Genomic DNA, 27,794 nt, shown 5'->3' with positions numbered 1-27,794 from the left:
GAAGGGAGCGAAAAAGGTTGTTTCCACATTATGATGAAGCAAGATAGTGTTAGCGTACCTTATAATTGCCAAAGATGTACTCGACATATTTTGTTTGACATAATGAGCGTGGATGGTAGGATTTCTTGTTAGTTGTGTTAATCACTTTTCTAGCCACACAATGAATATCTAGGTTTTAAACTGTAGTTCGATACCACTAGTCGAGTACCAATGGAAATTATAGATCCAAATCATTGAAGAAATGATTGTGAGGGTATTTTCTTTTGCATTTAATGAGTAATCCTTTCGTATCCACCTTGCTATTGCATCCTCCCAATGATCTGTTTTCAAATGAAAATGAAGCTCCCATCAGTAAGCATTCAAAGTTGCAAAATTTATTAAATGATCCAATGTTAATTAACTCCATAAGTTTTGATAAGAAGAAAGTGACACGCAAGATGGGTGCGAATACTATCAAAGCATAAATGATTGAACTATCTTCTTTGAAACTATGTTAAATGCACAAAAAATAAAATCTCCAATACAATTGGTATCTATAAAGCATAAATTCCACAAACTTTGCAAACGTCAAACTTTCCATTCAAGAAAACATATTGGTAGAAGGGTTTTTGTTAGTGTTCATTATCGAAAATGATGTGGTGAACATGTAAATTTATTGAATCATAGAGGGTGAATCTAAACTAATGTTCAAATAATAGTTGCAAGGTATGCACAATCTCAATTTGTTGGAAATACATTTGTGTTACGAAACACAATTGTCAAATATAGAGCTCAACACTACAATCTACACCAACATTTTCCATAACCTTTGCTAACATTTTGTATTATTTTTGCCAATTGGGGTTGTTTAGACATGTGATCAACATGTATAATAATAGAATGTGCTTCTTTCTCATTATCATATGCGATAAATCCAAGGTTGCTAGAAGACATGCTGAAATGGTAAGTACAAAGAATATTGTGCTATCTAGGTCATGGAAAACATTGTCGAGATCGTTAGAATGATTTAACAAAGTAAAATCTCAAGTTGAAGTGGAAGATAAAATGTTGCATGTTAAGATCGAGTCATGCTGAAACCAAACCTCTTTCCTCAAATATTAACTCAATATCCTTAGTGAGGATCCTCAATGAAGAAAGAAATATGAGCATGAAAAGTACGTAGGTAGAGCTAATAAGCAGTAGGCAAAAAAATGTCAAAAATATTGCAAGGGCGGAAAATAACATCTTTATGTTGACACCAGAATAAAAATTTGGAAACACGATATTTCTGATCAAAATGCCAAGGTTCAGATGAATATAATATGAAAGCATTTGATGAAACATTTGAAGTATTTCAAATAATTCCTCAATTACATGCTACATCAATATGGAGGTGCTCCATTTTTAGAGACTATGATGAAGTGTTAGATATTATTGTTATGAGCACTATATTAGACATGCATCCAAAGGGGGTAATAAAGAAGAAAAATGTGTTAATTATTTATTAGAATGGCTCAAAAATATTTGTGGTCTCTTTGATTGCAATTTTTATAAAATTTGTTGAAAATGGATACGTTGAAGAGGTTTTATAGCCCTTCAAGCAAGTATAACTCAAGGGGCATTCCATCAACTCTGTCAACATGATTACTTGGATTTTAAAATGCATATAGAAGGGCATCAAAACATGAGCGAAGAAATTTCATCAAATATCCAAATGAAGGAAGAAATGATGATAGTACGAGCATTAGGGATCTCAATAGAAGTGATATAATTTTCAATAATTAAGTGACAACTAGAAAAAGAATGATTTTTGTATTTAAGCAGAGAACTTGAGAAATAATCTGGAGGAAAGTAACATAATGAGATTGTTGTCAAATATAAGTAGTTTCCTCAAATAATGACAGGCCCTTTCATTATGTCACATTAATTTCTTAATAAATTGATAAAGGCGTGGTTTGGTGGAATTGGTAAGATTGCAAACTTCGAAAAGAATCTGAAATTTCTAGGGAACATGTGTGCAATGGTAATATGCTTTTCCCAATAGAGAATACTCTTTAAAATGACTATCAAGGTTACTCATGGATAGAGAAAGGATGTTAAGTTCATCTTGGTAGCACGGCTACCTCATTGACACTTTCAACTGCTCAGGTGGTGAAGTGACGACAAAGAAAGAAGAAGAAAATGAAGATAGAAGACCGATCACATGTTTATCTTTAAAACCACATATTTTGAGTTCCCATTTTGTAAAAGTGATATATGTCACTTATCGTAACTTGTAAGTTAAGTTTTTAAGTTTGAGTTTGTAAAAAGATAAAGAGTTTGTTCGAAAAGACATTAATAACCTCCAAAAATTTTGAGGTAGTGATGAACATAAAGTTAGTTATTCAAAAAGAGCAGAAAAATACGACGCTTCGTATTGTTTACAAAGGAGACAAACTGCAGAATTTTGTGGAGCACTTGATATTCGTTTTGTACTTGAAGGTTTTGAACTTGTATACTTTTGAAAAGAATAATCATAGATGCCTTTAGTTTGATGTCTTAAATGTATTTTGCAATTATTGTTATCAATTTAATTGCTTTGAGTACTTCTGATATCTGTAAAAGATGAAGCATGTTTACGCCTTGGTATCTTGGTTAGAAAATGTTGAAGTTACTTGTTTCCTCATGTGTGGAAATATGTTTTCTTCTTTTGCATATCCATCATATATTCTACTCAATCCCCTTTGTAAGTGGTTAGCCTTTGGGAATCTTATATGGTATTCATACTTCTACTTTTGGGGTTTCTTGCATTAATTTCTTTTAGTTTTGCTTTGCGTCCTTTTTGGACTTTAGGTGAAAGTACACAAAAATGTCAAATACACCAATCATATGAGGGAGTCGCCCCTCTCAAACACAGATGAAGATTGCAAGGTGATAGTGATCAGGTGTAGTCTCTCAAACATTTAACATAGTTGTCACTGTTCACAGTGTCAGTTTCTAAGGTAATTTCACAGTGAGAAATCTGTTTGATAACAGATATTTACCACCCTCTTATCACTAGGACAAGTAATATTATTCATATATAGCCTGTTAAAATATTTAGGGGTATCATGTCTGCCTTGAATTATAAGACGTTTGTAAACACCACAAATAGTTGTGAATGCATAATAACCAGCTGTGATATTATTTAGTCATGTAACCTGGTGAACAAACTACAATGTTTACTTATTCCTGGGATTTTGTCGAACTTGAATGGCACATTAATGGTTGATTTTTTTTTTTTTTCAGATCTTACAAATCAAATGCTGCAGAAAGTTACCAATGGCTTAAAGAAAACCATTTTAAGTAATTTTTTTCCAATACACTAGATACCATACTTTACTTTTTAACCTATTGTAGAATTCAATTTTATTTGAAAATGAATAAGCTTAGTGGAAAAGAGAATGATGATACATGGATTGTAAGCTTTTAAATAACAAAAAGACATGTACGAAGCATAAAGTTCTCAGAGTTGTATCCCTCAAGGAATGTGGTTTCACAAGTCACATTGATTTAAAACGTGAACAAAAAGAATGTATGAAAAGCTATGAACAGGGTAAACTTGTTACAAAGGAGAAACTCAACAAAATTTTGTGGAGCACATGACATTGGAAGTGTTGAACACTAGTGACGAAGACACTTATAAAGAAAATGATGAACTTGGAAGGAAAATAAATGAACCTTCTCGAGAAAAGACAAATATTACATATACAAACTGGTCACTTGGATTCCACAAAGTTTTACGTCACCGCCATGAAACCATATATTTGTCCATTGATCATAAGATGAAATGCGGAAAGGAAATACAAAGTGGACTACCTCATCACATATTGAAAACAACCAATCAATATAGTTGGCCAGTATACTTGAGAAAGTGGGATTGCAAGCAACAAAGGAAACATCACAGACAGTCAATATTGATCTATAAGGAACGCAAATGAGTAGAAAACATTGATCAACTAATGGGGATGTTTATCGAGATGCCAGTCCATAAGTGAAGAAAATGAAGAGAGGAGTGCAGGATGACACTGGATAATTATGCATGGCAACGATAGCAAAACAAATGTCCTGAAGAAAATGGAGACAATAATGACTGATAACTACATAGAGAAAATGATGCGCATCTTAAGTGTGGGCTTGTTTTGCACTAACAGGCAGCCCAATAGGCAGCCTTCAATGAGAAGAATGTCGAATATGTTGCTTTTGTAAAGTGGAGTTAATATTAAAGAAGAGAGGCATCATCATCATCGAGAAAGATAAGTAGATAGAATATCATGGAAGTGCAAATCTATTATTAGAGTAATTATGTTGCTAATAATATTGGATTTGGGTCATGTGCATAATATATTGAGAAAGTAATTTTCAAAAGGGTTGAAATTGATTAGTAAATATGTATGGGTTACTCATTAAATGACTAAGAATTTCATAATCTTATTTATTTGAAAATGAAATAATATGTTAAAATATAGATTAAAGTATATATAGAAGTTTGAATATATGCATATATATTCAAAATATATTTTATCTATGTTTTATTGGAATGGTCTTATTATGCAAGAATATTTATTATTCTTGAGTATTATAGTATTCTCTTTCTTATTTCTAAAAGAGTTATTTTCCTTTGATCTTTGCTTCCGAGAATGTTTTTGAAGAAGAGGAAGATTGAGATTCAGAGAGAGTCTGGCACTTTGTTAAAGAAGTTACTATAAGGAAATTGGAGTTGTTGTGAGTAGATAATGAAGTTTTTTTTAAGAATTCATTTGAACCATCTACAAGTCCTTGATGAATGAAACCTGACATATGAGTTGTAGAAGCATTCATGTGGCACAATCATACATAATCAAGATATTGGCGTATTGTGGACAAGTGTGATAAAATGGAAGGACATGTTCGCTTCTACTGTTAAACTAAATGAATGTTTGGACCTTCAATGGATGAAAAGAGCAAGTTGGAACCTAGAAAGGAGTTGTCATATTTGATACAAAATTGCTCACAATATAAGAATGAGTGAAAATTTTACATTGTGGGCGGAATAATATTCAATGTTCCATTCCCACTTGAACCTTATTTAGAGGGGAGATGTTCCATTCTCAAATAATCTAAAAAGACAATTTCTGAATCTTCATGTGTAGATAAGTATTTTTATCTTTTACATATATTTGTAATTCTATACATACCATAAGTATATATTTATCTTTTCTTTATGTTTGAGGATATTTTTATAGGAAAAGAAGGTTGGTACTTTACATATGCTACCTAATATTGTACAGACTCAATCAAACGATAGTAGCGCCAAAGACCCTGATGATCAAGATGGATAAAAAGAGGCTCTTGAAGCAAACATCCTTGATGATTGAGATTCTTCGACATTAAGAGGGAGTATGACACTTCTTCTAAAGCAACACGGGAGCTTAGAAGATTGATACTCAGAGGGAGTCTAAAAATACATGTGTGTGATTGCATAAGTTTGATGGGCCTACTCCTATGTATATTATGAGGAAGTATTGACTTATCACTAGAAAATGAAAAGATTGATATCATATTCAGAGTGAGTTTGATAAACATCCTTGGGTGAAGAGAGTTTCTGAGGAAGTAACTAGAAGACCTGACTTCCCAGAATCGATGTTCAGAGGGAGAAATTTTGAGATTCCTTTGTGGATGATATCTTTTCTATGAGGAGAAGTTCTAAGTGAAATTCTTTGTAATGTGCTCTGCTCTATGAGAGAGAAGTTTGAGGTGAAAACCCTTGTTCCACCCTCTAGTATTAGCTATGGTGGTTCATGGTGGATATCATGTGAGTTACTACATGATGCTGTTATGATATGTAATGAAAAGTAACGATCTTTTATTGACATATATAAACAAAAGGTAATCATTGTAAGATGACAATCTTATAAATAGTAGACCTGTTATCATGATAGACTTCATTAAATTGTTGTCCCAAAGTGCTGAAAGTCATGATAACGAACAAACAAAAGGTAACCATTGTAATGTGGTGATCTTATAAATGGTAGACTTGTTATCATGGTTCTTTGGGCCGGATTTTATCGGACACCATGATAACCAACTTGTTATGGTTCGTTGGGCTGGATCTTGTCGGACACCATGACATAGTTACTATTATAGACCACACTTAAGGTGGTGTTTAAGTTTATATTAAAGTTATGGAATTTATTTCAATTGTGTGTTATAAAAGGGTGAGATGATATCTCTTCATATACTTAGAGCATAATGTGTTCTATTTCAATCCTCCCTAACTAAGAGGGAGTGTTAAAGTTGTAGTTTTAGTCGGATTTATTTGATCTGATATACATTATTGTTATTGATAATCATCATTTTATATATATATATATATATATATATATATATATATATATATATATATATATATATATATATATATATATATATATATATATATATATATATACTTATCCATGTTAACAATATATATTATTGTATATAATACATGTATATATCATTGTATATAATATAAGTATATTGTTATATATATTATTATTTGTGTAAATATAATATCATTTAAATGATGATTACGCTATGGAGACTTGTCTTTTCATGAGACATGTCTCCTCTTGTATTTATATGAGATCCAAATCTGCAATTGGAAATTATCAATAACAATGGCCATGATTCTACATTTGTAGAACGATCCTAGACATTAACAAAGCGTTCCCTTTTAATTTGATATTCTTGATACCAACTCCACCTTGCTCTTTTGGCTTACAAACTTGATCCAAAGATAGAAGGGGTAACTTTTTCTTCTTGTTCGATCCTTGCCAAATAGGAAAGTTGATAGATAGGTAGGCTTGATAAGACATTTGCCTTTATATCTTGTCACTCTTATTTGAAGCTTCTCTAAACTAGGATCTGACAACTTGGCTGATCGAGTACTAGAGTTTAAAGGTATCTCTAAGTATTTACAGGGAAGAGATACTTTGTTGAAGTAAAAAATATCACAATCTGATCTTCCACACTTGGCTGGGTGGTAAAGAAAAAGATGTTTGATTTATCTTTGTTGACCTATTGATCCAGAGGCCAAAGAGTATTGTGTTAAGATTCCATTTAGAGTAGTAGCCTCCTTAATTGTGCTCTGACCATTAAGCATGGCATCATCCACAAAATGCTGATTTGTATTTGGTTCTAAATCACTAGTAGTAGAATTGCCTCTAGTTTGGCCTTAAGATTTAGCATTAGACAAAGATCTACTAAAAGCATTGGCCATCAGGATAAACAAAAATCGGGGGTTTGGATCTCCTCGTCTTAAACTGCTTGAAATACTAAAGAAGCCCTCTAGAGAGCTATTAATCAAGATAAATAATTTCAGTGTCGAGATGCATTTAGAGATCAAGTCTATCCATTGCTTGGAGAAACCATAAGCTTCGAGACATCTACATAGGAATCTCCAATCTACTCTATCATATGTTTTTGATGTCCAATTTGATCAACATACTTGGTTTTCTGTTGACTTGGACAAAGTGTATCGCTTCTTGTGTTTTAATTAGTGTTACCAATCTCAGACTCAGTCTAGGACTCGACAAATTAAAAACCCATGAAATTCAAGATTTTTAAGGGTTTTAAGTTTTTTTAATGCGTCATTTAGCCAATTATCATCAAATACACAATAATTGAGATAAATAAAAGCTACTTTGCACACATGTACAACTTTTCATAGATCACATAAGTATAAATGCAAATTTTTGAAAGAAATTACATAAAGTCAAACTGAATAACATAATCAAAATCTGAAATAGAGTGTAACTGTCAAAAGTCTACAATATTTCAATATTCGTGGAATCAAAAGTTCAAAACTTATATCAAAAGAAAGGCTCATAGTAGGCCTAAGATAGGTCATGGAAGCCTCTAGAGCCATCCTCTCTCCTTGTGTTTGAGGTTGAACCTCAGTGACATGATCATCCTCATAATCCTCATAATTAGAGTCCAATCCATCACTCTCAACCTTAGGGCTTTGCACTTGGTCTCCTAGTGCTCTAGCCTCCTCCATTGCCATCTCCACTACATCTGCCTCTCGATCAACCTGATCAACCCACTCCAAGTCTTCATCACTGATGATAGGATCATCAACCTCTGTGTTCCACTATGCTTGTATATCAACCTTCTCTAATACCATGGCAGATGTGTTTGCTCAAAATTTGTTTGTGGCAGAAGCAAAGGTGGTTGTGAACAAAAACAAGATCATTCAACTTCTTTGCTGTCAAGTTGCGCCTTATTGAGTGTATATGCTCGAACATACTACAATTACATTCGCATCCTGAAGCACTAGATGACTGGCCCAAGATACGAACTGCAATCCTCTTTAGATTTGGCGTCTTATTGCCAAACATCTCCCACCATACATCAGAAACAAGAAAATTTGAAATCAGTTCTATAAATTTGACTTTATCAATCTAGATTCTAGATTCTAAAGTGGTAATAAAATAGAATTTAGAACTTGGAATCATATATTTTTACCAGACATCAGTTTTGTCTGTTTTTTCTTGCCCAAGTCTTGTGAAAATAGGTCTCCTAGTGCTTTCTTATACATCTCTATCTCACGGACTATAACTGTTCCAACATTTCCATCAGGTGACATTCTCTCTATAACATCATAGAGGCCACTCATCACCTCTGCAGTAGTCTTAAAATTTAGGCTGAATCACTATGTTGGATTAAGAAAGTGGACAATTGCATGTATAGGCCTATGGAGTAGATTGTGCCAGCGCTTATCAATGACATCCAATATGGGACCATATTTTTGATGATTCCTTGTATAAAAAGCTCAAATGGCCTCTTCAGTTGCTCGAATGGCTAATTGACTTCAGTTGCTTTTACCTAACCTTATTAGTGAGGTGATGATATACAGAGTTCCTAACTCCTTTATGAGCACTTGTTATGTTGTCACCTAAAAAAATCCCAACATTTCTAAAAGAAGGCTGTTGAGAAGCCATCAGACCCATGCGATTTATTTGGGTTCATAAGATTTAGAGCTGTTATAATTTCTTGCTTAGTGAATTTTTGCATTAGCTTTTTGTTTTGCTGCTCAAAGATAAGTTTGGGGATCCTAAGGTTGGATTTTCATGTGATCAAAATATGAGATGGAATGTCGAGCTGATATCTTCTGGAGAATCTGTAATTTGACCTTTAGCATCTCTCATGGATGTTATATGGTTAATCATTTTTTTTTTTTTGGTACTATTGTGAAAGAACTTTTGTGTTCTTGTCCTCTTCCTCTAAACAGGTTTCCCTAGATTTTTGCCTCAAGAAGAGTTCCTCCTTAGCAAAGACATCTTCATATTGTTGCATGAGCTTGTTCTCTTCAAGGAATTGGGATAAGCCAATCCCATGTTCCAAAACTCTTTGTTGAGAGATTCAAATTTATTGTCTAGGGTGAGTTTGTTCTCAAAGATATTGCCAAAGAAATTTGAGTTCCATTCTTTAACTTTTTGTTTAATAATCTTCAACTTACTAACCACCTGAAAAAGTTTGGAGTGAGATACTTTGGTTTCATTCCACCATTGCTTAATCACATTAGGGCCGTTATCATCCTTAAACCACATTTGTTTGAACTTGAAAGGGTAGGTACTTGGTCTTTGATCGTCAACATGAAAGTGGTTTGGTCCCAAAATTGGTTTAACTTTAGTTACAAATGAAATAGAGAAGGTAGATAAATTCCCATGATTGAAGAACCTATCAATCTTTTCAGCAATATTACTAAAACCCTTCTATTATTCTAGGTGAATGCGTTCAAGGAGCATTCAATTTTCAACATACCTACCCTATGGACCTAGTCCGCAAAATCTTCGGATGCTGAGGAGAGATAGATGCTACCACCTTGTTTCTTTGAAGGTCCAAGGATGGCATTAAAATCTCCTCATAAAATAGAAATCTTTGACGCCCCCCTAGACTAATCATATCTTCAATTTCCTCCCACGCTCTTACTTTAGTTTGGTTTCTTGTTGGACCATAAACGTTGAAGAGTCTGAAAGCAACATCAAATATAATGACCTTTACTAGCCTACACATGCAATTCCTGTGAAACTCGAAGGAAGATATTGAAACATTTCTAGGATCACACTAAATAGCAAGGCTCCATGAGGCACCCTTTGCTGGAGAGTCCTTAATTTCCTTCCAACCTAGTGATCTTCTAAAATTTGTGCATCTCGTTCGTAGCTAGTTTGGTTTCTTGGATAAGGATGATATCAACTTTAGTCAATGAGATACAACATTTTAGAAGACACTGTTTGTTAGGGGCATTAAGGCCCATAACATTTTAGGTTAAGATATTCATGATGTTGTGGGAAGGATCTTCCCCTTCCCGACATAAAATAAATCTGTTAATTTCGATTGCTCACAGGCTGGTCCATCTCTGGATCTAAGCTCTTGAAGAGATTTACGACCACGTTTCTTTGAGGATTTGGAACAATCCGGGTTGGCTTGGTTTGGTTGGTGGTAGGCAAGCCCTAGAGAATCTTGCTCCCTATCTAACACTATTCTCGATCTAAGAAAACCATCCCATCATCTGGGCTCAGGGGGGGATCCTCCACATGCTCCTCATAATTTTTAATAATCAAATTGATAAGTGTAATGTCCACACTTGGGATGCACTTTTTATTGAATTCTTATTATTGAATTAGTGTGAATTATTTAAGCAAATAATTTTGATATTTCCTCGTTGAAATATATAAAAAACTATTCCTCAAATATATCAATTCTTTCCATCTATCCTTTCATTTTATCTTTTCTTATTTTTAAACCTCTCTTATCAAATATCCCTTAATTCATATTATTTCACATTGCTTCCCACTATTAGCTTCTCTTATTAAAATTAAATTAATTATTAATTCAAATTTTCCTCTGTCTTCTTTATATAGTAATAATAATATCATCTAAATCTATAATATTATATTGTTGAAATAGTAGAAAGTTTACCTTTTACTAATCTCCATTTATATGTTTTTATTCCTTAATATATCTCTTTTTACTACTTTATGTCTTCCTATTTTCTTGGTTAGCTTTTATATCTTGCAAGAAGTTTCTTTTGCTTCTTTTTACTTTTCCTTTGTTTCTATTTGCTGCACTTATTTAAAATATTATGAAGTATTTATTGCTGCTCCCTTTTAATCTCTCTTATTGCTGCTCTTAGCTTATTTATTTCAGCCTTAATATGTTTTTGGGAGGCTTCCTTTTAATGGTTGCAACTTACCTTGAGTTGACTTTATAATTTTATTAGCTATTTTTATGGGCAAGCTTCTCTCTTTATCTCTTGATTTTCATGTGGTTCTTATTCTACCATTTCTCCTTATTTGGTGATATAGATTACATGCGGCTGAATAATATTAATTTTCCGTTGTCACATTTGTAAATAATAATAAAAAATATTCATTTCCTTTTCTTTTTAAAAATATCTTTTTGGTGTCTTTGTATGATTGTTTATACATTTATTTATGTCTCATATTTCCTTAAAGGGCGTGAATGTATTTTTTCCTATTTTCGTGCCTATTCATATGTATATTTTTATTTATTATAATATTATATTAAGGTATAAGTTAGGTAAGATTTATAGTTATGAACTGATAAAGTGATGCTTATTCATTTAATTATTTAATATCTATTTATTGATTTAACTATTTAATTGAGATACATAAATTATTTATTATTCAACAATTAGCTATTTTATTTTCTAATTAATCACGTAATTATTTCAAATGAATATACTAACCATTGTGATTAAATATTGAGTTTCATATGCAAGGGGATATTACAGTCCTACCCTCCCAAAATTGCTTGTCCTCTAGCAATTATGATATTGATTTCATTTGTTAGATACAATATATTAGATGCTATGAGTAATTTCATCTTAAATTTGATTAGGTGTATGGTTAGTTGAGCACAATTAATTGATATTCTTTTTATGATAAATTATAGATTTCAAGGTGTTGAGTTGCCTCAAAATGTGATTGATATATTTATAATCAAGTGTTATGGTTTGATTAATCTCCAAAGTTTAAACATCTTCCATCCATTTAATGGTCGCTTCATGATCGTTAGTGTTAATTAAATTGAAATAGACCTAAGTCCTTTTTCTTAATACACGACCTCTTTAAAATATGTAAAATTTCATTGTTGCAAGGTGCTAGATACCTATCTACGAGTAGGCTCCCTCAAGGCATTGGGACTGGATGTTCGTACCCATCTTGGATTCTTTCCTCAGGGATTTTGGAATCATGCTCTTATCTATCTTGGACTCTTTCCTCAAGGCATTTGAAACCATGTCCTCAGCCATCTTGGACTCTTTCCTCAAGGCATTGGAACCCATGTCCTTACCTATCTTGGTATCTATCTATCTCGAGCGGTCTAAGTATGCCTCTCCCATCTTGACAATAAATCACTTGTATGAACTTAGATTCATCATTTTTAATCATATTTCCATGCTTCTTAAAATATTGTATTCGATAGTTTGATCTTTTTATAATTTTCTTCACCCTACAGGATGACAAGATCATGCCCTGATACCACTGTAATGTCCCCATTTGGGATGCACTTTTTATTGAATTCTTATTATTGGATTAGTGTGAATTATTTAAGTAAATAATTTTGATATTTCCTCATTGAAATATATAATAAACTATTCCTCAAATATGTCAATTCTTTCCTTCTATCCTTTCACTTTATCTTTTCTTATTTTTAAACTTCTCTTATCAAATATCCCTTAATTCATATTATTTCACATTGCTTCCCACTATTATCTTCTCTTATTAAAATTAAATTAATTATCAATTCAAATTCTCCTCTGTCTCTTTATATAATAATAATAATATCATCTAAATCTATAATATTATATTGTTCAAATAGTAGCAAGTTTACCTTTTACTACTCTCCATTTATATATTTTTATTCCTTAATATTATCTCTCTTTTGACTACTTTATATCTTCCTATTTTCTTAGTTAGCTTTAATGTCTTGCAAGAAGTTTCTTTTGCTTTTTACTTTTCCTATGTTTCTATTTGCTGAACGTATTTAAAATATTATGAAGTATTTATTGCTGCTCCCTTTTAATCTCTCTTATACTTTTTATCTCTCTTATTGCTGCTCTTAGTTTATATATTTCAGCCTTAATATTCTTTTGGGAGGCTTCCTTTTAATGGTTGCAACTTACCTTGAGTCGACTTTAGAATTTTATTAGCTATTTTTATGGGCAAGCTTCTCCCTTTATCTCCTGATTTTCATGTGGTTCTTATTCTACCTTTTCTCCTTATTTGGTGATAAACATTACATGCGGCTGAATAATATTAATTTTCCGTTGTCACATTTGTAAATAATAATAAAAAATATTCATTTCCTTTGCTTTTTAAAAATATCTTTTTGTTGTCTTTGTATGATTGTTTATACATTTATTATATGTCTCATATTTGCATAAAGGGCGTGAATGTATTCTTTCCTATTTTCGTGCCTATTCATATGTATATGTTGATTTATTATAATATTATATTAAGGTATAAGTTAGGTAAGATTTATAGTTATGAATTGATAAAGTGATGCTTATTCATTTAATTATTTAATATCTATTTATTGATTTAACTATTTATTTGAGATACATAAATTGTTTATTATTCAACAATCAGTTAGTTATTTTATTTTCTAATTAATCACATAATTATTTCAAATGAATATATTAATCATTATGATTAAATATTGAGTTTCATATGCGAGGGGATATTAAGATTTGATTTTTGTCATCTAAGTTCTTCTTTATCACACATCATCTAAAAATTGATTCATGAGATCATCAATCACCATATTATTTGGGGCTTTTACTAAAGTATCAACCTCTTCGCTGACTCGGCTTGGGGTCTCTATAATTTGTTTTTGCCTGAACCCACGAATAGGAACTCGAACCCGAATTGACAACTAAGGAAAATTTTTGTTTGATGCGAAAAGATTTTAATATTTTTACATGTACATATCAATGTCTTTAGATGAGACTACAAAATTTATGGGAGTAATTAGTCTTAAGTGTGTAAGTTTGTCTAACTTAGTTTGATAGAGAGGCTTATGTAAACTATTACTTAACCTAATAAGCAGCACTAGAGACTCATAGTTTGACTAGGGTTTATTTGCATAAGGATCTAGATCTAAACTTTATCTCTGCTTGACCTAGCTGGTTATGACAGAAAAAACGCTAGCTACTTAACCTTATATTTAGGTGTTCTAGTTGTGTGACTTATCTTTCCCTGCCAGGTTTGGATTATGATCTTTAAAATAATTCACATCAACGAAGCTTTGAAAAGTTTGCTCCCCTGCTATCATTCAGCGAACTACTGGGTGAAAACACATATTGATTGAGTTTTATATTCACTGGTTTTGATTACTATTATTAAATTATGGCATTTTGAATTATTGTTCTTTATATTTGTTATTTTATTTTATTTTTTAAATTTGAAAATGCAGCGTTTCTAATCACAGCAATTGAAATGTTTTGATTAATATTATTTATAATATAAGATGACGTGTACACTCTTTAGTTTATTCTAGGAATACACTATTTATGATAAAGAAAAATCTTGTTTGATGCAAGAAGGTTTTAATATGTTTACATGTACACATCAATGTTTTTAGACAAGGCTGTGAAATTTATGGTTGTAATTAGTCTTAAGTGTGTAAGATTGTTGAACTTAGTTAGACAGAGAGGCTTATTTCAAAAATTACTCATAGGCTGACCAGGGTTGATTGGCATAGGGATCTAAAGCTAATTTTAGTCTTTACTTGACCTAGCTGGTTAGGAAAGAAAAAATGCTAGCTGCTTGACCTTATATTTAGATGTTCTGGTTGTGCTACTGGGTGAAAACACATATTGACTAAGTTTTATATTCACTGGTGTTGAATCAGGCCCAGATTAGGCTCTCCTCTAGGGAGAAAACGGGTAGCATAGTATAAAATATATGTTCTCATTTTCATCAAGTGTATATAGACTTTTTAACAACCACTTTTTAGCAATTTAGTTGGCTAGCCTTGTTGGCTTCAGTAAATGGAGTTCATTAACACTTGTGAAATGGGTATGATTTCACTAGCTCTTTTTGGCATTGCCCAAAGGGTTTCAAACTGTAGGGTCTATTAATGTGTATTGTACTCCTGAAGAATAACCAAGTAGACAGTTGATTCCAATTCTAGTTCTTATTTTGTTAAACAGCAATTCAAAAAAGGAATTCCATCATTTGATATAAATTTATAATAGCATTCTTTCTTTTATTCTTGAAGAATTGGTCAATTTTGGAGGATATAGCTATGGCTTTGGTAGGTACTACTTCTACTGTTCTACAGGCTTCCAGTTATGCTGGCATTTCTTAGGATCTTGTCATCCATGCACTCAAATGTTTTACTTCCCTAAAAGTGCTGAGTTTCTTAATAACACCTCTTGTTGAGTTTTATTGTTGGGTTTTATCTGCAATGATTTCCATATACATGATTCTTTCTGCTTTGTTCTTTCTCTCAGGTATTTACAGAAAAAGAAAGAAAGAGGTACTTGCAGTTAGTGCTAAAGAAACATACTCCAAAGAGAACTGTGAGTTTGCAACGGAAGGTAATTGATACAAGACTGATGATACTTTAGTTAAATGTTGTCTGGTCACTTTGAGCTTTTATGTACATTTTTGAACGGTTTTTTGTTTCAAGCTGTTTGACATATGGAAGTGAGTGGGAGAGATTCCCATTTTTTGCCACTTGAACATGTTCAAACATAAATTTGCACCTATCATTAACTCTGCAGTATTTCTGCCAAATCAGGTGCCGATCTCATTCCATTTTCCTTTTGGCATTTAACTGATACCATGCTTGTATTTGTTTGTCAATGGTATGGCTATCCTTTTATTTTGTACTATTGTGTATCCTACCTATTTGAGTTTCTTGAGCTTCCTATTTGAACTTTACCTGCTATGGATTTTTCTCGTCATTCTTGAAGACTCTTCTGGTCATGATTTAGTAAACCCTGTTTCCCAGCTTTAAGACTGCTTATTTTATCAATTGGTTTGGACGGTATGTCACCTCGCTGACCCCATAACTTCTTCCTTGACTGGGACATTCCCTCTATAAGGGGTGGCAAGGTCACAGAAATCAAAATAAATTAAAAATCGTGAAACAATTAAATTATTATTAATTACTATTAATTTAACTATTGAATATATTTTATAATTGTTAATATACATACATGCATGCATACATTAATATACACTACTAAACTTCGATTAAACTTGTAACTTGACAAACTTTCAAACTTCTGTACGATGAGCTTTAGCGGTAGTCTAATTGTTAGTTGGAACATATTGCAAGATCATAGTGCCATCTTCAACAAGCTGTTGAATAAAGTGACAGTGAAGCTTTGCATGTTTTGTTCACTTGAGAAAGATTGGATTCCTGGCAAGCTTTGGCATACCTCTATTCCTACAAGACTATATCTTAATATTGCCCTTGTGAACTATTGTTTACTCTTCTCCACTACTTGTGAATCAATCACATTCACGAGTTAAGTGTTGAGAAGCTCCAGGGTGTATGTACAAAGTAGAAGACTTAACATGATATGTATGTTGCTTTTCCATGAAAGCATAAAACATAGATTCTTTCTTCTTAGAGTGCCCTGTTATATTGGCCTTAGGCTGAGACCCTTCTTACTTCTACTTTTCAGAAGCAATATGACTCCGATAATCCTGTATCGAGTGACCAAATTTGTGACAGTAGTTTTACACTAAGCTTTCTTTTCATCATAGAGCTATGTTGACGCTGATTGGAGCCTTTCTGCAAATAGGATTTAGGTTGGCCTTTATTCTTGCGAAAGGATTTGGCTTTGAAGACTTGCTATGAGGAGGATCAAGTTGAAGTGCTACCTAACTGTTGTTTCTGATGATCCTATAGCTGAGGTTTGTTGCACTAGTTTGAAAACTTTGAGTCAACATTAGTTGCAGTAATGTTGAGTATTTCCGTGAAGTGCTCATAGGATCTAACTATACATTTGTTTAGATTTATGACCACCATATCCTCTTCCTCCATTGTTTGATCAGTGGTCTGATCTTTGATGTCTTTTATCTTTGCCAGATCCCTCCAAGGACATACAATCATCATAATTGATTACAAATGTTACAAATAAAACTCAAAACAAGTAATGAATTTATGGAATCTGGATATGTCCAGGCATCTGATATAAATATTGCACCAGATTCATGTGAACTCCCCTGCCAACTCAGAATATGGCAGTCAAGGTATTGATGTTGCTAGCAGCTCAAACATGCAATCACAAAATCCTCAAACACAGCTCTATCAATGAAATCACCGCTTCTCATAAACCCCAATTTACCTACTCAGAACTGGCCACCCAAGGAGAATACCCTCTTACAGACTGAAGTGCCTAAATGCTGCTTGCAGACGCCTTCAAAGCAGCATTATTTTGGACAGAAATTAAGGCTTGGAAATTGGCATCCAACCAGTAGAAAACCATTGAAACCCTCATGAAATTCACGAAGTTGAAAGAAATGCAAATGATAAGACATCGTTCTATCTCATGAAGAGTCATTTTTATAATAAAATATGAGACTTGGCTTCTCATTTATGCTCACCATCCATTAACTTCTTGTTCACAATTTTCACTTAAGAGGCTTCAAGTACACATTATCGATTTATAACAATATAATAATAAAGTTATTCATTAAGAGAGACTTAATAAATAACTCACAATATGAACTCAATTCATTAATCCAGACAATCTCTAAAGAAGCCAAATCACCACGTGCCGCAATGACACTGCTAAAAATAGTAACTGAGCCAGAACTGACGTACTAAAAATAGCAAGTCATCCAATTGAGACCCTCAAATCACCCTATCAGCACACCAGGATTGCGATGATGAACTGACATTGCCAAGCATTGGAACCTGCTCAAATGGGGACATTACACTACGCTTCCATGTGCTGTAGTGTTTGCTATTGAATCACGAATTACCTTTCAACACGATGTTGGTTAAGTACAGCATTTGACGTTTTCCAAGACCCAACAAAAAAAATCTAAAAAGGTGACAAATAGAGTGCATAAGTCAAGGCACAAATCTTAATGCATAAATAAAGGCAGCTTCAAGTATAAACTTCAAAAAATACGAGGTACAACTAGCATGCTTCTCGAGGTGCAAACTTAATTTTTTTGGCGAAGGCCAATAATTTTTTTAAAAAATCCACAGAGAATATGTGATCAAAAGATGAACTTGACTACAAATCTAGTGGGTTTTGTAGAAACCCTAGTTAGCTGGAAATGATAACTAGAGGTCTGTAAACTTTAAGAAAATGAAGGATCTCTAGAAAAGATAAAACTTAAGTTGCATTTTCAGGAAAGTGTTATGGTAAATCAATGCTGTTGTAATTGTATTAAACAAATGAGATGAAAGCTCTTTTAATAGATTTACAAAGACGATGTTTCTAAAAGAAACAAGTGAACTAAAGATGAAAATAAAAACTACTTAATAAAGTAAAGACCTAACTAAGATGACCATTAAAGAAACATTACAATATTCTAATACCCTCCCTTAATGTGCATTTTCTAACAGTTGTCTTTTGGTCACAAACTCAAAAAAACATTTTGCTGCTGCTGAGACCCTCTTTGGATCTGCAAAATGTTAATGACCAGGAAGCCAAAATTCATCCATTAAAAAATAGAAAAGGTTGTGCCTTTCTTTAGAATGCTTTGCAAAACAAGACAAGAGTGTGCCACTAGCCACACAAATGAATCTGCCATAAACCATCTTAGAATCAACAGAACATTTGATCTAAAATCGTCACAAAACATCCAACCTGATGTTGGATAATGAAGCTACTCTTTCCTGGAGATAGAGGCAAACTTTGAGAATAGCTTGTGCAGTTTTGAGGAAAAATTGACAAACCCTTCAAACTTTGCAGATGAGCATGATGCGCTAAAACAAACTGCAAAAACCCACAATTTTTGAGGAAAGAAATCGACAAAAATCCCACACAATTTTGAGGTGAAAAATTGAACAAATCCAACATGATTTTTGAGGAGAAACAGTAAAACCCAATAGATAATTTTTTAGGAAAATATTTAAAACCTAAGGAATCCCACGCGACTTTGTGAATTACAGAGTTGAAAATTTTGAAGGGAAAAATTATAGAAACCCTTCAAAAGATTTTTGGGAAAAAATCAGTTAACCCTATCAATTTTTTTTTTTAAAGGATGGCAAAACACAAGACTTTGCATGGTAAAGTAGGACATGCAAGCAACATACAAACACATGCAAGTACATGCAACCTTAAAAAATTAGACTTTTGCTGCATCCAAGAAATCGCAAGATCAAAACTCTTAACTAGTTTGTGATTTTTAGCAAAAACCCTCGAAGATGAACCACAAAAGTTTAATAAAATACTTGTAACGATTTTTATTTTCAAATATTGAAAGCTAAATTTCTGGAAAAATATCTAGATCAAACCAGGCCCGAATTTTCCTTAAAAAATCTGCCAAATTTTATGAAATCCGATTGACCTGCTCTGATACCATGTTATGGCAAATCAATGTTGTTGTTGTAATTAAGAGAGGAGATCAAAGCTCCTTATATAGATTTACAAAGATGATGTTTCTAAAAGAAACAAATAGTGATCTAAAGATGAAAATAGAAACTACTTAATAATCTAAAGACTAAGATGACCATTAAACAAACATTACAATATTCCAATAGAAACCTTAGTCTTCTGCAAAAACAAAAGTTGCAAACCTGAGTAGAGTAATGAATGTTGTGTTTAGGATAGCCAAATATTTTACAACAATCGTGAGAATGCATTGGGGCTTTGCTATAGATGCAAGATGGAGCCAATTGCAATCAGATAACATTCCCATTGACAACCAATGACCAATTTACGAACAAACGAGGACACCCATTGCGACCTAGGAAAAATAATCGTACAGAAAAATGCAAAGAGACGTTATGTTAACAATTGGTAGATCCATCATTTGTAGACTGCAAAGGTGGGAGCAAAAAATCCATGCTAGGAAAATTCTATCGCTCTCAAAATGGAATCAAAACATAGAGACTAGCCATCAAGTGCAAAAAATCTCATTTGACTACATAAATAACTAGGAAAACAGTATAAATGTGAAACTCGGCATGGGTTTTGGCAAGATGTAAAAAATTGGAGGGAATAAGTTTGAAAAAGATAAATATAAATTGTTTGTAAAGTTTCTGCAAATTCTTTTGATTGAATATAGATTGGGTTCTACCTTCTTTATCTCCTTATAGCTTGCTGTGAATAACTTCAGATTATTGCCTTAAATTGAATTTGAAATCTAATTTAGAATTCAATAGTAGGTAGGTAGTACTGATTAAGGATCAGACTATTTGTATTTTTTGTGTGTCCTTAAACTTCAACTATATCCACCATATGTAGAGAGACCCAGGGACATGTCCTTTCAAGGGACATGCCCCTTCGAAACAATCTTTAACCAATCTGGAAGCTGACGATTTTTAGAAGGAATAATTAGTTTAGAAATTAACTCAACACAAATTGTATTTAGTTAACTTCAAATTCATCCTAATTAAAGATGCCGATATCTCTAAGAGGAAGGTGTAAAGACATTTGGATTAATTTAAGTTATTTAAGAACATCAGACTGATCTGGAATCAGATCAGTAAGATTATAAGTTACAGATTTAACACTCCCTCTTAACTTGATAATCATACTGAGAGATATCATATCTAGCAACATCAATAAAGATGAACAAGCAAGAAATGATACTCTATATCTATCCAAATCTTCTTAACATGTGGTATCATAGAACACATGATACAATGTCATATTACTAAACCTGTTGATATGATAAATCATTGATACTAGTGATAACAGTATTGCAAAGAATACAATATACAAGATAAATCTGAAGAATAATTAAGTTCTTTATTTATTCAAGTTGTGATTCATAGATATTGGTATACCTATATCACAACATGATCTTGAGTTAAGATCTACTAGAACACAAGATAAACCCCGGGGAATACTGAAATTCTTCCTTTATCCAAATTGTGACATATAGACATAGCAATATCTATATCACAATATGATCTTGAACTCATCTAGATCTTACAATAGAACTCTATTGGTTAGCACATTATCTAAGAGATCGTCATCTCTCATAATGTCTTTTATACAAGTGTTCATTATCTCAGAGATCGTCACCTCTCAAATAATTAATACAAATAATTAATACAAATGGTGGAGCCCATAACAGTCAGTAGCCTGACAAATAAAATTATTTTATCAATAATTTAAACAATACAAATGGATTACAATTCAACCATACCAAGTCTTCTCTTGAAGTGTTCTATCTTCACTCTAGATAGAGGTTTCGTGAATCTGTCTGCTCTCTGATCTGTAGTGCAAATGTATTCTAGTTTTACAGAATTCCTGTCTACCATATACATAAAGGTAAGAAATTTCAATATGCTTGGACCTATCATGAAAAACTGGATTCACTGAAAGCTTGATGGAACTTTGATTATCACAATGAATAATCGTAGGATTCATGGCTTGCCCAAATAATCCCACAAGTAACTTCCTTAGTCAAACTGCGTCTCAAGAGGCCATTGCTGTTGCAATGCATTCGGCTTCTGTTGAGCTTTGAGCTACTGAAGACTGCTTTTTGCATATCCAAGATATCATTGCTGATCCTAAAATGAAACGACATCCTTGAAGTTCTTTTCCTGTCTTTAACACTTCCACCCCAATCTGAGTCAGTGAATCCATGTAAATCTAAGCCAACCTTCTCGTATTTGAGTCCAAAATTAAGAGTGCCTTCTAAGTATCTCATAATGTGTTTAACTGCAACTAGGTGAATCTCCTTCGGCTCACACATTAACTAGCTTAAGGCATTAACAACATAGCAAATATCAGGTCTTGTATTTACTAAGTACATAAGGAACCCAATCATCTGTTTGTAGAGTAGAATCTATGGAAGGTGATTCTGTTGCTACTTCTATAAGTTTATGTAGATTAGTCTCCATTGTAGAAGACATAGACTTGCAATTCCACATTCCAAATCTCTTCAAACTGTCTGATATATACTTCTCTTGATTAAGTATAATACTGTCAGAATTTTGCCGTACTTCCAGTCTTAGGAAGTAATGAAGGAGTCCCAAGTCTTTCATCTCGAATTCTTTAGTTAGATCTTTCTTGCATTGATCTATAAGATGATCATCACTTGTTATTAGTAAATCATCAACATACAGTATTAGAATTATCATATCATCTTTATCTCTTTTATAATATAAATTTGGATAAGCTTCATTCTTGGAGAATCCTAAGCCGGTGAGATACTTATCAATTCTTTCATACTAGGCCCTTGGAGCCTGCTTAAGCCAATAGAGAGCTTTCTTGAGCTTGCAAACAAAAACATTAGGATCACAAGTTTCAAATCCTTCAGGTTGCTCCAGATATACTTCTTCTGTAATTTTTTCATTTGGGAATGCTGTTTTTATATCCATCTGATCTACTTTCCATCCTTTCGATGTTGCAATTGCTAAGACTACTCTTACGGAGGTATATTTGGCAACAGGAGCAAAGGTTTCTTCATAATCAATCACTTCTTTCTGAGAAAATCCTCACTACAAATCTAGCTTTATACTTCTCAATGCTACTGTCAGCAACATGCTTTATTTTAAATATCCACTTGGAAGAAACAACAGATTTTCGTTTATGTCTTGGAACAATTTCTTAAACATCATTCTTTATAATGGATTGGTGTTCTTCTGTCATAGCTTCTTTTCAAGTTGTATGTTTAATAGCATCAAAAAGATTGGTTGGTTCTAGTTTGGATAAATCACTCATGTTTGCTGTATAACTAGAGAATCTTTTAGGTCTTTTGCTTTCTTTGACTGTTTTGGAAGGTGCACCAAAGTCTTGAGTTGCTTCAACTGTTTTAATGGCCCAAAGTGGTCTTTTCTTTGAATTTTGAGTTTCTTCAAGATTTAGATTTTGAATTTCATCTTCAATTTCTTGTAAGTTCTCCCTCGGGGACCGAGATTCACTATTTCATTCAGAACTAGGTAAAGGAGAAGGTTCTTCAGAACCTAGGGCTCTTTTGAATGCTAGATCTTCTTCAAAAATTATATCCATACTAAGTTCAATACTTTTCTGTCTACGTATGAAAATTGTATATGCCTTAGATGTTTCGCTACCCTACAAAAATACCTTTCCTCTCAGAGGGTTTTAACTTGGTTCTGTTTTCTTTAGGAACATGGATATATATTGGGCACCTAAAAATCCTAAGATGACTTATATTGGGTTTAACCCTAGTAAATACTTCTTCGGGAGTTTTATCATTAAGGTAAGAGTGAGGGCTTCTGTTTTGAATATAGATAGCAGTACAGGAAGCTTCTGCCCAAAGGTAATATTTTAGATTTTGATCAAATATCATAGTTCTAGCAGCTTCTATATAATCATTTTGTTCTTTCTTTCTGCTACCCCGTTTTGTTCTGGATTATAAGGAATGGTGTACTCCCTCTTAATTCCTGTTTCTTTACAAAACCTTTTAAACAAATCTCAGGTGTATTCCCGTCCATTATTAGTTCTAAGAGTTTTAATTTTATGTCCTGATAAGTTTTCAGTTAATGTTTTGAATTCTTTAAATCTCTTTAGGATTTCTTCTGATTCTTTGCATTTTAGGAAGTAAATTCATGTTTTCCTAGAGAAGTCATCAATGAACAAAATATAGTAACAGAAGCTTCCAAGAGAAGGAATAGACATAGGTCCACATAAATTTGAGTGAATTAATTCTTAAACATTATTTGTTTTTCTTGTGCTATTGTGAAATGGACTTTTGGTGTTCTTACCCAGAGCGCATCCTTTGCATATGCTTGAGTGATCTTTATTCAATTTAGGTAAACCAGTAACCATCTTCTCCATGGTTGATAAAGTTTTGAAATTTCGATGTCCTAATCTTTTGTGCCATATTTCATTTATGTCTGCAGCTTCATAAATTAAGGCTTGAATAGGTCGACTAGGTTCTGAATTTAATTCATAAAATACCCTTTTCTTTGACTAATCAATTTTACTTTCTTAATTGAGGAATTTTTAGCTCAGGTTATGACTTTGCTATCCACAAATGCAACATTATGCCCATCATCTTCAAGTGCTGTAATTGAGATTGGATTTCTTTTAATTCCTGGTATGTCGAGTACACCTTTGAGAAGAAGAGAATTTCCAGATTTTAGTTCCAAGGTACATTTTCCAATTCCTTTGACGGGATGTGCTGAATTATCACTAATGTTAACTTCGCCATTGACCTTTTCTGAAATAGAGTCTAGTGCTTCTTTGTATCCTATTATATGTCTAGAAGATCCACTATCAATTACCCATGCTTTACTTGAAATTTCATTTGATAGTGATGAGTACAATACATCATTCTCAGGATCATAGGTATCTTCTTCCCTAGTAAGATTTGTACAGTTTGCTTGTTGTTTAGAATTCTAAGTACAATTAGATTTGTAATATCCAAACTTTTCACATTTGAAACACTTAATTTTGGATAGATCTTTCTTGGGTTTGCCATTCTTTTGATTTCCCTTTTTCTTCTTGAAATGCTTCTTCTTGCTCTTATAGGAGTTTGTATTAAGAACATGAAGTTCTTCATCTTTAGTTTTTAGTTTCCCTCTCTTTAGTATTCTGGATTCTTCTTCAAGACAATTGTTGAAGTCAGGAAAATTATCTCTGGCACTTATTCCTTTTGCAAAAGGCTTCCATGAATCTAGTAATCCATCTATAGCCATTAGTGTTAATTCTGTGTCACTAATAATGGTTCCTATACTTGATAGTTCATCTATAATGCTGACAACCCTTAGGAAGTAAGAATTCATTGATTCTCTTTTCTTTATTTGAATGTGATTGAGTTGCCTTTTCAGTGCGAGAACCCTAGTTGCATTGTTGACCTTGTATGCATTTCGTAATGCTTTCATCATATCAAATGTAGTTTGATGTTTTGTAAGCATGGGTATGATATCATTTTTTACTCCATCTAATATGATTTGAACGGCTTTTTTATTTCCTTTGGTCCAGAGAGATTTATGAGGTTCAACTGGAGGTTGCTTGGATGCTCTATCAACATATTGTTTTACATCATTCTCTTCAAGAATCATGTGAATTTCCAGTCATCAAAGTGTTCTTTCCCATCAAACCTGTCCTCGGGTCTGATTGTGTATGCCATTGAAGATAGGAGATAGTTGCTAGATATATACAAAGTCTAATTACTGAATTTTGCAGAGCCTAGGTTCGACTACCAGAGCTCTGATCCCATGTAAAGTTTCTGCAAATTCTTTTGACTGAATATAGATTGGACTCTACCTTCTTTATCTCCTTATAGCTTGCTGTGAATAACTTCAGATTATTGCCTTCAATTGAATTTGAAATCTAATTCAGAATTCTGTATTTTACTTCTGCAAATTGTAGGTATGCAGTATTGATTAAGGAGCAGGCTATTTGTATTTTTTGTGTGTCCTTAAACTTCAACAATACCCACTATATGTAGAGAGACCTAGGGACATGCCCTTTCAAGGGACATGTCCCTTCCAAACAGTCTTTAACCAATCTGGAAGCCGGCAACTTTTAGAAGGAATAATTAGTTTAGAAATTAACACAAATTGAATTTAATTAACTTCAAACTCATACTAAGTAAAGATGCTGATATCTCTAAGAGGAAGGTGTAAAGACATTTGGATTACTCTAAGTTATTTAAGAACAGATCAGACTGATCTGTAATCAGATCAGTAAGATTATAAGTTACAGATTTAACATTGTTCAATTTATTTTATATATTTGCTCTAATACGATATTAGAAAATATTTGGTAAAGAATGAATGAATTAACAAATGATCAAAGCTATCATTGATAGAACAAAGATACAGAGTTTCTTATAAGAAACAATTTTAGAATTAGTAAGTTTAATATGCACAAACTCTACAATATTGACATCTAAGTAAGGAATAATAAATACATTTTTATTCTAATAAATACAGCAAACTGTGTGTGTTGGTTAAGAAGAAACTTTTGGAATGTGTTTTGGATGCAAATTTTCTTTATGAAATTAAGTATGCAGAAGAAACCTTGGGGGAGTTGGTGTGTAAAATATAAAACTTGGTATTGTTTGGCTTTTGGTGTCTTGGGGGTCCTTGGGCAGAGTTTGCAATTTTGGAAGTTGTTTTGGCGCTACTGGACTTGATTGTTAAATTCCATCACTTGAAACAGTTTGCTATCAATCATTCAAACATCAAACTATTCAAGCCTTAACCATTCTAGCATCAAATCATTCACCAGCAATCCATTAATCAAGCAATCATACAAGTGTCAGTCATCCACATATCAATTTACTTTCAATTCAGATGAATAATTGATCATTGGATCAGAAATTAGTTGAGAACCAATGGAGGAATAATTCAGAATATAAATGTCAGAGCAGGAATTAATATATTTCAGAAATTGACTTGGAGTCATTGGATAATAAATCTATTAATTACTAAAGAGGCATTTAACTAGAAATCATGTACTAAATTGTAAAGTCCTTGAGAAAACTGTTTTGAATAAGTGGCGTGTCTTGTAAATGGGAAGGATGGCGAAACTTGTGAGTTTATGAGAGATAAAAGGACAACACCCTTTTCATCTTCTTATCAAGTTGAACCAGAGGTAGAAGGGCGACCAAACCTCCAAGCTCTTCGGTTTGATCAAGGAGGATAAAGAGCCTCTGATGTGGATTGAGGGGTGGAGGTCGTTCCACTTGCCATGCTTTCGACAAGTCAAGGATGAGCAGCCTCTAGAATAAAAATATGTAAAAAATCAACACATATATTATAAATGCTGAATATAGTCAATTTAATTTACTTTTTATTTAACGTAGCTAAATTAAAATACTAAAATAAACTTAAATTTAACTTATTTTAAAGTTTAGTATAGTAATTGTAAAACCATAGTGATGTTGATAATTGTAATATACTAAATTTTAGAAAACTCAAGGAAAACCCAAATCACAAACAAGGATAAAAAGGTCAAATGACGATCCTGCATGATTTGATCCACCCGACTGAGTGCTTTGCTACAGGCATAATTTACTGTCTATATTTCTTCTCCAACATTCTATATGCCTCTTCAACCTTTTCAATGGCTGCATGGATTTTTTTTGGCTCACCAGTGAACCAAACCAGTACCTAGATCCAATGTGAGTTAGACATGGACCTGGCCTTGCAACAGATGAATCCTGTCACTTGGTCGAATATTAACGATGTTGTGATCTATTGATCTAAATATAAAAGCTCTAGTGTATCAATTAAACTATTAAACACTTCAAAATCTTTAGATCTAATCATTAAGTAGCTCGATCTCTATAGCAAATAATCAGCAACATAAAACTTGCAGTCCACTGTCCTAATGGTAACATCCACACAAGTATGACACCAGAATTTAGCGTGGCAACCCAATTTGGGAAAATCCACCAGCAACATATCACCAATTTCACTCTTTTGAAGTGAGCTTTGTTAGGAGCCAACCTTGTTAAAGGTTACAATATACACCATTAGGTGTGACTCTGTTAAAGGATTTAATCACCCTGTTAGGAGTGGCCTTGTTAGAGGACTAAAAAAATTCCATTAGAGTTTCACTTTGATTTAAGAATTTACAAATGATTGTTAGGTCAATCTTGATTATATTACAAAGTACTTGGAAACTATTTGCTTGGTTATTAACAGTGATCAAGAGATCAATTTATACA

The 27,794-nt window shown here is 32.9% G+C and overlaps 1 protein-coding gene across 1 annotated transcript in view; it reads left to right on the top strand.

Annotated features, from left to right (window-relative positions):
* The window catches only part of ATP5 (delta subunit of Mt ATP synthase), a 95,822-nt gene that overhangs the window by 55,998 nt on the left and 12,030 nt on the right, over positions 1–27,794 (top strand). Inside the window, exon 7 of the mRNA XM_089805284.1 lies at positions 15,506–15,592. Within this exon, the coding sequence (XP_089661410.1) occupies positions 15,506–15,592 (87 nt within the window). The remainder of the gene's footprint in view (positions 1–15,505; positions 15,593–27,794) is intronic.

This window comes from Cupressus sempervirens, chromosome 10, assembly GCF_028749045.1.
Source record: "Cupressus sempervirens isolate cs-2001-9-10 chromosome 10, ASM2874904v1, whole genome shotgun sequence".
Taxonomy (NCBI): domain Eukaryota; kingdom Viridiplantae; phylum Streptophyta; class Pinopsida; order Cupressales; family Cupressaceae; genus Cupressus; species Cupressus sempervirens.
Note: the sequence above shows the minus strand (reverse complement) of the source record. Positions and strands in the feature narration are given on the sequence as shown.